Genomic DNA, 19,239 nt, shown 5'->3' on the forward strand with positions numbered 1-19,239 from the left:
GAAAGGACAGCATCATCACCTTAGTACAGCAAGTAGTAGAATAGAACAAGACCCATCATTTAAACATCTTGGATCAACTGGGAAGGAGAACATCATCACTTTAGTACTGCAAGTAGTAGACCAGAACAAGACCCATCATTTAAACATCTTGGATCAACTGGGAAGGAGAAAATCATCGCTTTAGTACTGCAAGTAGTAGACCAGAACAAGACCCATCATTTAAACATCTTGGATCAACTGGGAAGGAGAACATCATCACTTTAGTACTGCAAGTAGTAGACCAGAACAAGACCCATCATTTAAACATCTTGGATCAACTGGGAAGGAGAACATCATCACTTTAGTACTGCAAGTAGTAGACCAGAACAAGACCCATCATTTAAACATCTTGGATCAACTGTGCAGGCATATAAAGAAGTGAATAAAGAGATGAAAGAAAAACTAAAGAAAGCACAGATGAAGTGAAGTCAGAGGAGTGGTGTGTAATAGGTGGATACCAGTAAAGCTGAAGGAACGTTATATAAAGCAGTGATAAGACAAGTCATGTTCTATGAGACTAAATGCTGGAGTTTAAGAAAGAAAAAGGAACAGGAAAAAGGCATGGCAGAGATACAGAAATTAAAGTAGATGACAGGAGTGCTGATGACTGCATTAGTGATGAAACCATAAAGGAAAAGTTGAAAGTAGTGCCAGTTATGGAGAATATGTGATAGACTCATCTTAAATTACATCAGTCATGTATATTGGTAGAACAGTAATAAATAAACAGTGGAAAGGAAGAGTACAAGAGCAAAACTGAAGAACAGGTGATGTACACAGCGAGATAATATGTAGATAATGTGGTGTGAATGTAGAAAATAGAAAGAAATGGAAAGAAAGAGTCAAAGAATAAACCCCAAGTAAACAGGACAAATGGTAAGAAGAAAAACTGTTACAAACTCACCAACTGCCTTCACAACTCCTCTCTTAACTGTAAGTCTAATACTTGTTGTTTTTTATAAGTTTGTTTTATTTCTTACTGTTCTAGACTACAAAAATAATCAAACTGTTATTTGTTATTGAAAAAGAAAGTGTAAATATTTCTATGGTTAAACATTTCCAATTGTATTTAATTTTACCAACATTTTGGAGAAAAAAAAAAACTCTTCCAACCCAGATGAAACCTTGTAAAATGAATAATATTACCATAAAGATGTTAGGCTTTCCTCAAAACTTATAAAACAAACACCAAAAGCTGTCTAAATACACTATAATATTTACAGTTCGTTTCAGCCAAATAAAAGCTATTCATCAAAGTTATAGAAATTTGTTTTTTTTCTTAAACTAGTCTGGAAGAGAAAACAAACCTGATCTAATTTTTTAAAATAATACTTTATATAATCATAATTTAAAGGATTCTGTTAAGATTTCACTAGAAATTTTTATTTACTTGTATTACATCACAGAGACTTAAAATTCTATCAATCTGTAATATTGAAAAGATGTATTTAGAGAATTACTTTTCAAAATTACATTAAAAGAAAACCATTTCAATATATTACTTAACCTGAACTTTTTGCACTGCTAAAAAATATGGCTTTCAATAGGTGTATTTACTAATAAGAATATTTTCATTAAGGTTTTTAGGTACTATAAGAATTGGTTATTTTGATCACTTATCTATAGTTCCAATTTTATTTCTTTGAAAAAGACAAAATATAAGCACATTTAATGAGCGAGTCGATCTTCTGGAAGGGTTAACCACAAGTATATATGTGCACAAAATGACTTGTTCTTGACTCTTAAAAAAAAACAAACAGTTCATTGATACAGAAAAACTGATAAAATGTATAAGACCGTTTTACAAAGTCTGACAATATATGTTAACTTGTTGGATTTATGTTGCACTTGTACTTTACACAATGCATTAGGTTTTAGCATTAAGATTATACAAGGTAAACAAACTCAGTCCTCAAAGGAAAACGAGTGATACATCTTACAGATGTCATATTAAGTCAGGAGTAAACAAAGCAATAAATACAACAATAAAATCTTATTTGCTTTATTGTTCATATTTTAAACAATATCATGAAAACCTTCTGTGATACTTTAAGATATAACACTAAAGGTATGAAATATATTATTTGAACCATTAAGTTCATAAAAAAGTGTATTTTTTCTTTAGACCTTTAATTAACATTTTGTTAAACTCTAGTGGTCAATAGGTGTCACTTCTTGTAGCAGGAGTATTACATTAACTCTAGTGTGCAGTATACATCATGCTGAACATGTGCAAATTGATTTTTGTGCTGTGCATAATATACAAAGAAAAAGTGAAAAAAAAAGCCATGCTTATCCTATTTTTATACTGAGTTAATCACACTGTGAAGTCTTCATTGAGAAAACAAACATTCTGTGGTATCTTGTAATTTATTACTCAATATTTTGACACAAAGCTCATTTTTAACAACAGCAAAGTGAGATAACAAATAATAATATCATTCTGGATAAAATGACCACAATTCATTTTACTTTCCATTAACTCTCCAGTTTCCACTAAAAAAAAAATCTAATTTCTCATGAGATTTCTCACACTGATTCTAAAAAACGTTCAACACAACAACATGTTAAATACAGAACATTCTATTATTAGTTTCACTAAATCCTACTATTACCTTGAATTTAATAACCTCACCATAAGCCATTATTATAAAACATCAGTACAAAAAACTAAGCCTAATTACATATACATTTTTCTCTACAAGTGGGTTTTCTCGACATCACTGATTAAGCCTAATTACTATTACTTACAGACTTAAATGGCGAATTTTATCACTTTTCCTTCGAATGTGTTTAAGCAGTATGTTTAACAGGTTAAAATCTATTTGTTTGCAGATTATCCTTGCTTCTCCTCTTGTAATTAGAAGGCATTCAGTCTCAAAGTGAGCCAATTCAGAAAAATGGCTCAGCATGCAGCTCAAGAGATCTGAACACAGAAACTCTTCTGTCAATACTGTACATAAAATTGGATAAAATCTGTTGTTCTTCATAAAGAAGTGTTACACAAGTTCTCTATAATAGTGCTCTGCTGTATAAATTCTTCATACCTTTTTCTATTATAAGCTTAATATATATTCATCACTTTAAGGTTGCACATCATTTGCTTCTCTTTGTGTTTTTGCTGTACACACTGATAACACTATGTAACAAAATTTTTACTTTTTCTTGTTCCTGGACAGAAAGTGTTATTTCCCAATTGCTTATGCCCAAAGTACATGGTAAAAACCTATTTGTCTCTTCAAACTTTGTTTTTGTGACCTGGGAGCATATTACGAAAACATGATGGGAGACTATATTTGGGAGCTGATACGTGAAAGTGATTTACATTACAGTTTCAAATCTCAGAAAAAATTACTCACTTCTAAACATTTTTGTATAACTTTAGTATAAATACATGTAAATCTTGATTCATATGTTGTTTTATTCAGACTTTATGTAAATGAAAAAATGCAAATTTGCCCGTCTTTGCATGGAAAATAGGTTAATTTCTAAATTTCATTATACATGTCACAAAAGCAAAGTTTGAAGGGAATGATAGCCATTTTCTGTACTTTTATATATACAACATAAGCAATTAAAGAAATAACACATACTATCCAGGAACAAAATTTGTGTTACAGTGTTACTAGGAAAGTACGTTATCAGATCAGTACTGTGCTACCTAGTGTAAACCGTTAGTCTGAAATAAGCCAGTGTTACAGTGTAGTAAGATTCAGTAATATATTTGAAAGGATTAACGAAACTGTAAATAAACAGTTTCGTGATATCAATATAAATTAATAATGATATCTAAAGAGCTCTACAGAGTTTAAATATATCAATGATGACCTTAACCCATGGAACATTTAAATTTATGTATTGTAATGGATTACAAACATTACTTAAATATATGATGTACACGTTACCGTCTTTAGCTCTTGACCTCACGTCTAGAGTGTCTTAAAAACAACCCACATAACAAATTTACTCCATGGTCTTACATTACTATAATAAAGGTAGTAATGATATAATATAATCATTCAAGTGTACTGAGTTTCGTACATGGTCATAATATTGTACTTTTGATATTAATATATCAAAGGAAAGACTACAAACATTCCTTGTGTGATTAATTAATTAAAGATGGATAACAAATGAAACAGAAGTATTTTTAAATTAGACTTATCATTAATTATGATGGTTACACCAAAATGGACAGAAATATTGGTTATTTCAACTCACCAAGAATAAAAGGATTTTCTTGAGAGACATTTCCTACTGATGTTGACCATCTTTTGCTATCACTACCTGAATCTCTTAGTGAAGTAGGCCTTTGTCGATAGGTGTCTGGTAACAAATGGTCGCTTGTAGAGTCATTTCGCAAAATGTCATCCAACTTATAACTGGAATCACGTCTCATGATCTAAAAACAGAAAGGTAAAAATTAGTTATTAGTGTCAATAATTATTTAAAAAACAAGTAAAATTTTATTACAAAAGAATGATATAATATTTATCTTGAAGTTTGCACCATTGCAAAAATGAAGAGATAGAACTCCATGTTTTCAATTTATTTAGTGGCACATTTAGTAACTAAAATTACTAGTAGATGGCACTTTATATCCTTCCTTTGTTCTCTGATGTTATGAGAAACAAGCAGTCAAGTTCACTACACACTTGCTATAACAATCCTATAGTTTAGAAGCATAATGACAAAGGTTAACCATCCACAAATAACAAGAAGTAAAAAACTCACCTACATACTGTACAATAATCATGAATAACCTTGAGTTGTAAAAGATGAAATTTATGTAAAACAAAATGGTCAGCATGTATAATTGGTTAGTTTTGTTGTTAAGCATACAACTACACAATTTGTTCTCTGTGACCACCACGAGTATCAAACCTGATATTTAGTGTTATAAGCTTCAGACTTGCCAAAGCGAGCAATGTGTTTAAGAAACTAAAAGTATATGAAACACAGCACTTTACAACAAATATTGGCCCTGTTAAAGTAAAAGGTAATCTTTCTGAAAACACCAAAACTGCTGAACAATCCCAAATGGAATTGCATAAATCTGGAGGTTTCAAATTGTCCTTCATATACAAAGTATAACAGGACATATCAACTACCCCTTGAGACAGTATATAAGTTCCTTGACTTGAATAATCACTGAAAGTGACACCACATGCTAAATTCGGCAAAATTATCTCAAACAGATTTACTGCATTTCTAAATTAGAACAACCTAAAAGTACTATAGATGTGCATACTAAAATACTACAATAACTTGTTTAGAGTAAGTTTTACAACAACATACTGAAATATAATTCAAACTATACATATTTTAAAGTTTTTTAATCCCTTTACTCACATGGCCCATATTGGGAACGCTCAGAGTTTTCCGTAGATATCTCCGCTGAAGGGTAAGAAGTTCTTTCACTGCAACTTCCTGGAAAAAAATAAATGAATTTCACAGAAAACTAATGTATGCAAAGCATTTTGTATTTTGACATTCATTTTAGGCTTAGTCATGTAAAGACCTAAAATGATTAATAAATAAAAGATAAATAAATAAAATAAAAAACAAATTACTATGTATGTAGATGTTTATGAAGTGAATCTAAATTTTACCATTTCAACAAAGTAAGCAAACAAGTGATTTTTCCACACAAGCATACAGAAAAATGACAAGCCTTATTGCTTTAAACCTTTCATAAAATTATCTGTCTGGGGTTCTAAAGCTTCCTTTTTTGTACTGAAAAGTATACTAGTAATTATATATAAAACAGCTGATGCACTACTAATTATATTTAAGGGTAGGTTGGTAGAGGTTATGATGAGTAATAATATTGAATATGCAAGGCCTAAGGTTGATATCATTAATACACAAAAATATAGACAATAAAAATAAAACAAACATATATATAAGTAGAAAATTCTTTAATTCTATAAAGACAAGTTTGAATTGATATATGCATGCATAACCTAGCTAGCTATAAATGTTTTAATGCTACAAAAAGTACTGAAACAAGAAAGTCAAAATTATAAATTACTGTAATTATATTTGTCTGAGTCTGAGTAAGAATAAAGTTTTTTTTTTACATTTTAGGCAACTCAGTTTTTGTAACTTTTGATTTTCCTGTTTCAAAACTTCATGTAGCATTAAAATTTTCTATATTATTACAGCTAGCTAGGTTATATATATCTTGATCCTTACTTGTGTTATAAATTTAGAAACACTAGATCAGGTCAGTGTGTCTCAGTCCTGAAGGTGGCTACTTTAGAGGGGCTCCACTGTATTATACTTCTTTATAATTACATTTAGCTACTGTCAGTTTTTTTGTGGATCGTAAAGGAAACAAAAATTCCATATTTTTTTTATAAAATTACATTAAAAATTACATCCACAAATTAATAATGTCTTTTTATGTTTTGGATATAAGCACAGTATAGAAAATATCAGTTGATTACATGGCTGAATACAATAGTTTCAGAGAAATTCTTCCCTTCCTTAGAATAAGCAGACAAATGAGATCTCTAGATAGCATCAAGTACTTATGGCTACAGAAACTGAAATTGTGCACAAAAGTTTTTGACTTTTTAAGGACAATGTGTACAAGAAGAAAAGCAGAATTCAAAATTACAATGATTCTTAAACATAGTTTCTTTTGAGTCATAATAATACCTGTCTTAATCTATCCAGTGTTAGAATACTCTCAACAGCAGACACTCCTCTCGTGTACTTCTCTATATAACTCTCGCCATCATTGGTCGCAACATCCTCTCCCGATGCAGCCATGAGAGCGAGGGATTCTCGATCTTCAGGGTCTTCTGAGGCCTGATTTACAATTTACAAAAATGTGATAAAAGTGCCTTTCAGTTATAATTTTCCTGTGTTGAAAACGTATTTCTGACTTGTACTTCCCTCCTTTCACAAGATCAGTTATTCTCATGCCCTCTACAAACAATTTGTTTTTTCTCTCATGCCATAAGCATGATGGTTTGCATGAGAAAAATGTCAAAATCTTTCAATTCCAACAGGGGGGAGTGGAAACTTGTGGCATGTGTTAAAAAACGTTTGCCTATAGAGGGCAGCACTGAATGAAAATAGCTAATCTTTTTAGAATAGGTAAGTAATATATTAGAATTCTTCATAAAGAGGGTAAACACAAATAAAAATCGCCTACTAGTAAAAGAAATAGCTATCTCTGTTACTTCAGTGTTGTATTCTTCTCAAGTGGTATTTTTTGAAATCAGAGAAAAAAAATCCATATGAGAAAATTTGAATGTGTAAGTATTTTAAGCATTTACATGAAGATATATATGTTGGTATCTACATAAACAAATTTAATGTGTTTAGTTACACAGAAAATTATTCAATTAAAAAAAATATATTGAATACTGAATGAGTTTTCATGCACAATTACAATAAAATGTTATTGTAGTCAGTATATGTTAGCAGAATATTAAAATAAGTTTAGTTCTATAACTCATGTTCACCTTTGGAATGTTTGACACCACTTCATATGTTACCCCAGTTCCATAAACGTATTCCTGAGAGAAAAAAAAAAAAACTATTACTTTCTGCATTAACATATGCTCATTCTAATCAAGTAGCCAGAGGTTAGACTTTGGTTTATAAAATAACATTCACAAACGATAAAACACAAATACATGTATTAATATACACACCATTAAAAGTAATTTAAAATTTTTAATTAACTAAATTAGTTAATTAAAGCTGTCTGATTTACTGGTACACTAAAAGGCAGTTTATTGGCTATCATACCATCAATAACTGATATACTGTTTTAAAATTCTATTATTTCTGAATGCCCCAAAATTGCTCACCAATACTAAATGTATAGATCTGGAAGCATTTTTGTTTTAAGTTGTTATTTATACACAAGGTAAAAATAGAACTATGAGAAGTGTATAAGTTCCTTGACTAGAACAGGCACTGAAAGTAACACCGCACGCTAAATTTTGCAAATTATCTCAACGAAGTTTACTGCATTTCAAAATTGGAACAACTTAAAAGTACTATAGATGTGCATACTAAAATACTACAATATTAAGTTTTACAATAATGTACTAAAATATAATTCAGACTCTGCACATTTTAAAATAAAATGTTTAAATTAGTTTTATAACCTCTTCTTTACACGATCTATGTTTGGAACACTTGATCATAAACTTGTAGTAAACAAAAGGTAACACTTAATTTACATTATAAGACTTTAAATATTTTTGCTTTACTATAACTTTAAAAGTCTATTTATCTCAAAAGTTCCACATACATATATTCACAGACCCCCACTCATTCCCTATTTATGTAAGCATGTCCACAATTTTGATGTTTCAATATACTTGTTATGATTCTAAGCAAGTTAAGTCAAGGTACTGTGTCTAGTGTAGTACTGTTTATTATTTCTACATGGATTGAGCATTATAAATGACACATAAATAGAATTACATATTTGTTTGTTTTTTGTGTTAAACTGTTTTTGTGAACCTACATGTTTTTCTAACGTCACAACTGTACATAGTGTACACTTATATCTACTAACAATCATACAATTTTCATTGGAAATCATTAGTTTATAATCTGAAAGATAATGACAATAAAACATTCACTGAGAATCGAAACATTGGTTTTCACATACATGTTGCTCGTAATGTTAAGATCAGTTATTATCAATGAATGTAAAAAATGCATAATGATTGCACGTAAAATCTTCGAGATGGCGGTGTTTTACCCAACAGAATAACACTTATAATAAACACGTAAAATCTTCGAGATGGTGGTGTTTTACCTAACAGAATAACACTTATAATAAACACGTAAAATCTTCGAGATGGCGGTGTTTTACCCAACAGAATAACACTTATAATAAACACGTAAAATCTTCGAGATGGCGGTGTTTTACCCAACAGAATAACACTTATAATAAACACGTAAAATCTTCGAGATGGTGGTGTTTTACCCAACAGAATAACACTTATAATAAACACGTAAAATCTTCGAGATGGCGGTGTTTTACCCAACAGAATAACACTTATAATAAACACGTAAAATCTTCGAGATGGCGGTGTTTTACCCAACAGAATAACACTTATAATAAACACGTAAAATCTTGAGATGGCGGTGTTTTACCCAACAGAATAACACTTATAATAAACACGTAAAATCTTCGAGATGGTGGTGTTTTACCCAACAAAATAACACTTATAATAAACACGTAAAATCTTCGAAATAGTGGTGTTTTACCCAACAGAATAACACTTATAATAAACACGTAAAATCTTCGAGATGGCGGTGTTTTACCCAACAGAATAACACTTATAATAAACACGTAAAATCTTCGAGATGGTGGTGTTTTACCCAACAGAATAACACTTATAATAAACACGTAAAATCTTGAGATGGCGGTGTTTTACCCAACAGAATAACACTTATAATAAACACGTAAAATCTTCGAGATGGCGGTGTTTTACCCAACAGAATAACACTTATAATAAACACGTAAAATCTTCGAGATGGCGGTGTTTTACCCAACAGAATAACACTTATAATAAACACGTAAAATCTTCGAGATGGCGGTGTTTTACCCAACAGAATAACACTTATAATAAACACGTAAAATCTTCGAGATGGTGGTGTTTTACCCAACAGAATAACACTTATAATAAACACGTAAAATCTTCGAGATGGCGGTGTTTTACCCAACAGAATAACACTTATAATAAACACGTAAAATCTTCGAGATGGTGGTGTTTTACCCAACAGAATAACACTTATAATAAACACGTAAAATCTTCGAGATCGTGGTGTTTTACCCAACAGAATAACACTTATAATAAACACATTAGCAAATTAACTACAGTGGTAAAATCTTCGAGATGGTGGTGTTTTACCCAACAGAATAACACTTATAATAAACACGTAAAATCTTCGAGATGGCGGTGTTTTACCCAACAGAATAACACTTATAATAAACAAGTAAAATCTTCGAGATGGTGGTGTTTTACCCAACAGAATAACACTTATAATAAACACGTAAAATCTTCGAGATGGTGGTGTTTTACCCAACAGAATAACACTTATAATAAACACATTAGCAAATTAACTACAGTGGTAAAATCTTCGAGATTCGAAAAACTGTTTTCACACCCGAGATATTTCACTGATTTAGGCTACCTGTATATAAACATGTGTACGAAAACTTTCAATTGTATGTAAGAAGATCTGCCTTGAAATATAAAAATACAAGTTTTACTGTATTCAAGAAAATATAACAACAGTTCACTGAATGTTAAATTAATTTTTCAGACCAACAACTGGTGAAGAGTTTTCCATGTATCACCTCATGAATAAATGCTCTTGGATACATGCAAATAAACATTCCAGATAAAAGTCACTTTGTCAATTATTAAATAGCTGAAAAGAGGAAACTATGTATAAGAACTAAGAAGTAACTACAGCCTTACATAAAACTAGACATGATAAAAAATCAATTATGATTATTCTGTAAACTTTAATAACATTTTTTGCTTGTATATACATAATTATTTTATTTAAATCTATCCATTATTAAATCAATGGTTTAGTTAAATATATGAGAGATAATTGTCATATAAAAACTATTTAAACTAAATCTAGCTGTAAATAAATTGGCAATAGTAATGTCTTAGTATAAACAAAAATATTTAAAACATACATATGTTACTTAATTTCAAGAAGTATGAATGTTGTATTATCAGTCTCTTCTGACTAAGAGTGCTAACGAAATGCATCCAAAATTAACATAGCCTGGAGGTTACTATGGATTTTACATAAAACTAAGACTCATAATCCATTTAAAACTTCACCAAGATGTATCATAATATCTTTGACCTTTCCATAACTCCTGACATCATCTTATTCTGTGTGAATAATTTCACTAACTCTTACAATGATAAAAAATAGCAGAATAACACTTGATTGATAGTTAACTATAAACTACATATTTATGTAGAACCATGTGATTACATCTTACATAAGTTGATCAACATTTCTCGAAGGGAGTAAAGAAAAAAAGTTAGCTACTAGGTGACAATATCCAACTTTGGAGATAGTATTAACTATTTAAACAAATCTGGAGAAACACTTCCTTTCTATCAAAATAATTACAAAAACTCTGTGATGACCTTTGGAATACATTTTGGCAGTTGATAACATAAAGTAGCCATAATAACCTAAAGTTTAAAGACAGAAATTTAATTTAAAAAACAGGATATTACATTATTGGAATGGACATAGCTCCACTAAACAAGAATCATGTCAGAAAGTGGATCAAATGTTATTAATTAATTAGAAACGTTTTATTACACATATATTTTAAAATTATTTATGCTTCAGAAAAGGGAAGCTCACTTAAGATGCTTCTAAAGAGTAACATAACCCTCTTGAAACAATATTTACATACATACACACTATACTTTGTTATAACATTTATTAATATCTGAACGTAAACTAGGAAACAGCTGATAACGTATATGCGTATCTTCAAAAGTGAGAAGAAGTAGAAATAGACACACATATAATATTTCTCTAAAAAAATAAACACACAACTCTAGTACTGTCTAACATTATTATTTAAGAAAACTGACATGCAAAAGAAATAAAGGAAATTGTGAAAAATCCAGCATACAAGAAAATATGTGTAATAATAAAAACATAACCAGAAAGTACTCTTACCAGAAGTAAATGAAAATCAATAAGGAAACAATCATGCTTCTGATAACAGTTATGCCAAAACACATAAACTGAAATGAAAAATACAGATGAAGTTAAATATACTTTGAAATAATGGCAAATAGAAAATTTATTAAATGATGAGATGGAAACAGCTAAATTATAGACAAATGTCAAAGTTTTGTTTAAGCAAAACAGCTGAGCTACATTGAAAAATCCCTGAGTTTTAAAATGTTACAAAAATTCCACAAACAGTAAAAAAGTAACCCAAGGTGTCACAAACAGTAAAAAAAGTAACACAAAGTATCGCAAACAGTAAAACAGTAACCCAAGGTGTCACAAACAGTGAAAAAGTAACCTAAAGTGTCACTAACAGTAAAAAATAACCCAGTGTCACAAACAGTAAAAAAGTAACCCAAAGTGTCACAAACAGTAAAACAGTAACCCAAGATGCACTCACAAACAGTGAAAAAGTAACCCAAAGTGTCACAAACAGTAAAACAGTAACCCAAGGTGCACTCACAAACAGTGAAAAGTAACCCAAAGTGTCACAAACAGTAGAAAATAACCCAGTGTCAAAAACAGTAAATAAATAACCCAAAGTATCACAAACAGTAAAGAAGTAAACCAAAGTACCACACACAGTAAAAAATAGCCCAAAGTGTCACAAACAGTAAAACAGTAACCCAAGGTGCACTCACAAACAGTAAAACAGTAACTCAAAGTATCACAAACAGTAAATAAAGTAGCCCAAAATTTCACAAACAGTAAAAAAGTAACCCAAAGTGTCACAAACAGTAAAAAATAACCCAAAGTATCACAAACAGTGAAAAAGTAACCCAAAGTACCACAAACAGTAAATAAAGTAACCCAAAGTGTCATAAACAGCCAAAAAAGTAACCAGTGTCACAAACAGTAAAAAATATCCCAAAGTATCACAAACAGTAAAGTAGCCCAAAATGTTATAAACAGTCAAAAAATAACCCAAAGTATCACAAACAGTAAATAAAGTAGCCCAAAGTGTTATAAACAGTAAATAAATAACTCAAAGTATCACATACAGTACAAAAAGTAACCAAAAGTGCTATGACACCCAAAAAAGTAACCTGTCTTGCAATGCGTTTTTTCATTCTCTCCACGATTGACTGCTTTTTATACACATTTAGGGCAAGCCGTTTTCGAAGCAAGATATCCATAGTAGCTGGGTGACTGAGACGTACAGAAGCTTTAAGGATTAAATAAACTCGTTCGTTCTGAGGGGTCACTCTGTTCAGATGGATGGAGTCGTGGATAGAGGAGTCCCACACAGATACAGCAGATAACTAAGATGGACAAAATAACTCAGAATTATTATAATACTTCACAGCTTTGTTTTAAAATGTTGGGTGCAATTACTCTTATAGTAATAGTAATAATACTGAAAAAAAGAAGGTTGCATTATATTAAGTATCAATTGCAAAATCCAAACATAACTTTAAACCAGGTAAAAAATTCTGCTGAAAATTACAACTGTATTACAGATATGTACATTATGCAAGCTAATTGTTCCACACAAAGTTTTTACCCAAATTATGCTCATAAAATGTACGTACGTAAAAAATCTAGTGTTGAACTTCTACATTAAAACTTAAAACATCAATAATTGGCAGAATATCGAAAAAGACAATAATAAATTTTTTATGATATATTTTCAAATGCATAACAAGAAATTTACATCATAACAGGAAATTCATATTATGCCAAAATGAGGAAAGCTTTCACAGCCTTTCCTAAAAAGATTTTTACACCTTAAAGTGGTGTTTATGTGTCACATCCCATCATTAAAAGTTATAAAGTTGAGGAGTTGATGAATAACTAGAAAAATATCTCACTGTGAGAGTAACTCAAAATCAGATAAGATAAATATCTTACTCTGAGTATAATTGGGATAGGATAGAGAACTACATATATAATGACACCGATATTTATTCACAATATCCTAAAAATACATATCCTTACGCTCCAATAATGAAATGAGTTTAACACTTACGTCTTTATCCGAGTATTTTATGATAGGCAGGTTAAACATTTTGCTTCCATGTTCCTTAGGAAGAATTGAGTTGGCGCCGGCTACAGGAATTCCGCCACAAGTATCACTAGTAACACTCAAGTCGTCAGCTATGCCACGAAACAAAAACACAAACAATTAAGAAACTGTATTGAAACTTTGCAATGCCACCTTTGTAAATACAGAATTAAAAAGTAGTTTTATTCCAAGAAACTCTGTAACATGCTTATCAAAAATTTGTAAATAATTTTCTTGTTTTAAAGCAATCACACCTTTAAATATACACTTGAATAACATTGACTGTTGAAGCTTCGTTTACACGACTGAGCTGGCTATGTCACAAATTTATGATTCAGAAATTTAAAGAAAATGCAATTAATATTCATAAATGTAACAAAACCATAACATACCATTTAAATCCAAGAATATTACTGGAATATGTTTCTCCATCCCTAATGGAGGATCCCTTTTTAGAAGAGAAACACAAATTAAAACACGTTAAAACTGTTCTATCACAATAGATAAAGAAAGTATTTTATGACACAATCTTACAGTAACATTATAAAAATATTCATGTGTTGTTGTGCTATCCCTAGTTTTGAAACACTAACTGTAAGAAGATAACCAGCTAGCACTGTATTTTATAAATTGTTAACCCCTTAGATGTGGAATGTGCCACATGGTACTACTGTAAACTGACAAGCAATTCCAGAACAAAACAAATGGTGCTCTTTAATTTATTTAGAGAAACAGCCAGTGGAACACACCAAACTGATTACTACACTGTTGTTTTCAATTTAAAAACTCTGCAACAAAAGGGCAAATGTTTTTATTTTTACTATATTACTATTATCTATAACCTTCACAAAACAAGTTCTCAACACATATATAAGCAATTTGTGCTTTAAACATAAGGAAGTAAAGAGCAAACCAGCTATAATCACTGCTCGACACTATGGCAACAGGACAAACACCTGTAAACCTAAATTAGTATTACTAATTTACCATAAAAGTAAACAGCCCATGTACATTAATTTACATTGACTATTAGATTCTCAAAATATTTTAAATTTAATTAGAATAGTTATAAGAAATCAAGAATATTAACTTGGCCTTAAATACAAAAAAACTAAATTACAACAGCTTGGCTTTCAGTCTTCATTAACTTTCAGCATCCTTTTCCTACATAATTTGGTTTATACATCAAAAAACAACATGCTGGAGTTAAAATATTTTAAGTTAATTAAAAGTTAAAACATTTTGGTCTGGCAGAAATCTACAACAGCTACAAAATTTGAATACAATTTATACAGCTCAAAATTCTCAGTTGAACTACACCCATAAAAATCAATAGAAAAAAGTGGCTAAAAAATGAATTTGAATCTTATGACATTCACACCTTCTGCACATCTCATTTCCATCTATATTTAGGTTGTATTAACAAAGAAAATTATCTTATTTTATAGAGTTAAATAAAATACATTACACTGTTCCAGCAAGTTATAAGCTCCAGTTCTTCATTAAACATATTTTCAAAGGATGCCTTTATATATTTAAGCAGTTTAAACAAAGTACATGGTGTTTTGTGAGTCACTGCAGTATGCATCCAATCTAGTTTTATTGAAAAATATAAAGCAAACAGCTCTCAGTCACTGTAAGTGGTATTTTTAGGTTTGATATCTGCACTATAATTTTTCCACTGAAATCAGTGTAAGAAGAGTAACAAATCTCACAGTATTTATCATCTTATCTGTAACAAATTACCGTAAACATTTTACTTGAAATCTAAAATTTCTAACTTCATTCTCACCATTCTGCTGGAGCTCCAGGAATTCCAGATCTAGGAGCTGGCACGAGGACGGCATTTCGTTCTTCTGTCAGAGAAACCCACTGGTCAATCAGGCTCTGTTCTCTCTCCTCATCTAACAATTTACAAAAGAATTTGTGATTTTAACCAAAAATTGAGAATAATAAAAAAAAACAAGAGTATAAACAATCCAATATATGTAGTGGAGTAAAAACTGTAACAACGAAACAATTATCAATCATGAAAATGTAAATAATTAAGGCTAACAATGCTAATAAAATCACAACATTGTAAATAATTAAGGCTAACAATGCTAATAAAATCACAACATTGTGCATAATTAAGGCTAACGATGCTAATAAAATCACAACATTGTAAATAATAAAGGCTAACGATGCTAATAAAATCACAATATTGTAAATAATTAAGGCTAACAAAGCCAAAAAGAATACGACAATGAAGATAATTAAGGCTAATGATGTTAAACCTGTTGCAATATTCAAAAACAATATAAATAAAAATATTTTATCTTTTATTGAACCATTTCAAATTTAAAAACGCACAAACAGTTAATTATGTTAGGGTATTAAAATTAAGTTTTAATACACCTACAAGCTGTCTTTACAGTACATTTGTATTTCAAGTTGGTTTCTTGTCATCATGAATTACTTCACCACAATAATTATTCAAGATGAATAAGTCTATTGTATGCAAAAACGGCTCATTTGGGTTGAGAAAATATTTTACATAGAAGAGCGAACAACGTTTCGACCTTCTTCGGTCATCGTCAGGTTCACAAAGAAAGAAAGTTACCTCTTTCTATGGTAAACGGCTCGTTTGGGTTGAGAAAATATTTTACATAGAAGAGCGAACAACGTTTCGACCTTCTATGTAAAATATTTTCTCAACCCAAACGAGCCGTTTTTGCATATAAATTTCTCAACAAGTGGGTTTCTCAACATCACTGAATAAGTCTATTGTGTTTTTTTATGTACTGCATATCTGTTTAAACTCCATTAATCCTGAACCTACTCACATTATCCCATTGTTAACAAACTCTTTTTGTTAACCTGGAGATGACCTAAGAAGGTCAAATGTTCCTTACTTTAATTAGTTTTAATACCCACACTAGCCAGCTCTACAACACATTTTTATATCAAGTGGGTTTCTTGTCATCATGAAACACTTAATCACTTATTTTTCACTGTGAACATTAAATCTACAAGTAGAAATCTAAAGCTTGAACTACATTATCTTCCAGTGTTTTTAGATTAATAACAATGTTATAAGTAAGCAAGTAGTGAGAAAATGACAGTTTACAAGCAAGCAAAATATCATATCTACAATACATGGTTGGCTGTTAGTCTTAGAGCAATCACATCTACAATACATGGTTGGCTTCTAGTCTTAGAGCAATCATATCTACAATACACGGTTGGCTGCTGGTCATAGAGCAATCATATCTACAATACACGGTTGGCTTCTAGTCTTGGAGCAATCACATCTACAATACATGGTTGGCTTCTAGTCTTAAAGCAATCACATCTACAATACATGGTTGGCTTCTAGTCTTAGAGCAATCACATCTACAATACACGGTTGGCTGCTAGTCTTGAGCAATCACATCTACAATACATGGTTGGCTTCTAGTCTTAGAGCAATCACATCTACAATACATGGTTGGCTTCTAGTCTTAGAGCAATCATATCTACAATACACGGTTGGCTGCTAGTCTTAGAGCAATCATATCTACAATACATGGTTGGCTTCTAGTCTTAGAGCAATCACATCTACAATACATGGTTGGCTTCTAGTCTTAGAGCAATCACATCTACAATACATGGTTGGCTTCTAGTCTTAGAGCAATCACATCTACAATACATGGTTGGCTGCTAGTCTTAGAGCAATCATATCTACGATACACGGTTGGCTGCTAGTCTTAGAGCAATCATATCTACAATACACAGTTGGCTGCTAGTCTTAGAGCAATCATATCTACGATACACGGCTGGCTGCTAGTCTTAGAGCAAAGCCATATCTGGCTATCGTTTATATTCACCATGAGGAATCATGCCCCATAATTTAGTGTTGTAGGTCTGTAAACTTACTCTTGTCCCACCAGGGAATTCTACAATACACACACATTGTGTTATGTAAAGGTATTTATAAATCATACAAAAACCTTTTACTATTATCCACTGTGTAAAAGAATTCCACATATTACTTTGCAAGATATGTGTCAGTAAATAAAAAAAAATTCAAAACTTTTCATAATATATTGTTTCATGCATTTAAATGACTTAAAGATCAAGCTTAAGAGGTAAAATAAATTATATATAAAATGAAAAATCGAAAACAAATTCATTAAGATTATAAAAACATTTTATCAATATTAATTTAGCCTTCAGCCATATTAAGACATTTTTTTTTTTTACAAAAAACGTTTTACCTTTTTTATGAATAACTTTCTGCATCTGATCATCTAAGTATTCCCTTCTACGCTCCAAAGCTTCTGACCACCTGTCACGAAGCAGAATCAGGTCTTCTTCCTGGTATGAATCCAAGGGTTTCTGGAGTTTGGAGCGGGAACAAACACACCCAACAGATATGCTTGTTATGGTCTCACAAATAAATGGGAGAGTACCAGAATTCTGAACTGATCTTACCATCACGAAAATGCGTCGCTGTTGGCCCTGAAATATATGATTTTTCTATCAGAGAGCTTTTTGTGTAGAATTTAATTTATATCATCAATCTGTTAACTGTTTTTAGAGAGTTCTTTTCTTCAGATAATCTACATATATTTATACTTTAGAGAAAATTAATACTAATAAAGTTAAGTAAACAAAATCTAAAGAAAGGACTGCATTAAAAACAGCAAATCCAATCTTCTGACTAATTATATTAGTTTGTTATAACCTAAAAACAAACAAAAAACACTGCACTAATTAAAAAGATCCCAAGGTACAAGTTATAATGTGGGATGTGAAATGTACCTCAAGTTTTGAGGTGACTGAGATGTAGGACCCACATTGTGGTGGGGATACACCGTCTATCAGTCTTAACATCCATTCCCCAGTTTCACATAAAGAAATAAAATAAAGGAGTAGCAATAAATATAAAAATAGAAATTAGGAGACCAATATGTGGAACATCCCACATCTATGTCACCCTTCACTGTCTGCAGATAGTTGTAGATAAGTGACTACTCTCCAAAGTAAAAAAGAAAAACAAATGAACTAAAAAATAAGAATGAGAAAAATAAGGTACTACTATGTGGAGGTAAGTAAGTTAAAAACTTACCACTTGAAGCTAGCATTCCAGCCCCCATAATGGTAGATAGGCACTAATTGGTAGCCCAGTAAATAAATTATACCAGTATAAAGAGTTCCATCCAGTTATCTGAACAAACTAATATAACACCCAACTATTTGATGTAATATTTTTCCATTAGTGCTGAGGTCTTCTTTATGCCATTTAAAGAGGATTCTTAAGATATCCTCAACATAACTTCAATGTACATCAAACAATGAATGTTTTACAAATTGTTTAAAAAACAAAACGAGGGAATAGTACGGATATATTTTTTAAAAAATTATATGCATTCATGATAAGATGCTAATTAAAC

At 30.8% G+C, this 19,239-nt stretch overlaps 1 protein-coding gene across 2 annotated transcripts in view; it reads right to left on the reverse strand.

Moving 5' to 3' along the window:
* LOC143246642 (kinesin-like protein KIF13A) overlaps positions 1 to 19,239 on the reverse strand; it is a 245,665-nt gene that overhangs the window by 17,738 nt on the left and 208,688 nt on the right. For both annotated transcript variants that reach the window (XM_076493696.1, XM_076493695.1), the window contains exons 24-32: positions 18,061 to 18,304; positions 15,615 to 15,726; positions 14,215 to 14,270; positions 13,787 to 13,914; positions 12,864 to 13,079; positions 7,521 to 7,574; positions 6,706 to 6,858; positions 5,392 to 5,469; positions 4,261 to 4,441 (exon numbers count right to left, since the gene is read on the reverse strand). In XM_076493696.1, coding sequence (XP_076349811.1) covers positions 4,261 to 4,441; positions 5,392 to 5,469; positions 6,706 to 6,858; positions 7,521 to 7,574; positions 12,864 to 13,079; positions 13,787 to 13,914; positions 14,215 to 14,270; positions 15,615 to 15,726; positions 18,061 to 18,304 — 1,222 coding nt within the window. The remainder of the gene's footprint in view (positions 1 to 4,260; positions 4,442 to 5,391; positions 5,470 to 6,705; positions 6,859 to 7,520; positions 7,575 to 12,863; positions 13,080 to 13,786; positions 13,915 to 14,214; positions 14,271 to 15,614; positions 15,727 to 18,060; positions 18,305 to 19,239) is intronic.

The sequence above is a fragment of the Tachypleus tridentatus genome, chromosome 3 (genome assembly GCF_004210375.1).
Source record: "Tachypleus tridentatus isolate NWPU-2018 chromosome 3, ASM421037v1, whole genome shotgun sequence".
In the NCBI taxonomy this organism is placed as follows: Eukaryota; Metazoa; Arthropoda; class Merostomata; order Xiphosura; family Limulidae; genus Tachypleus; species Tachypleus tridentatus.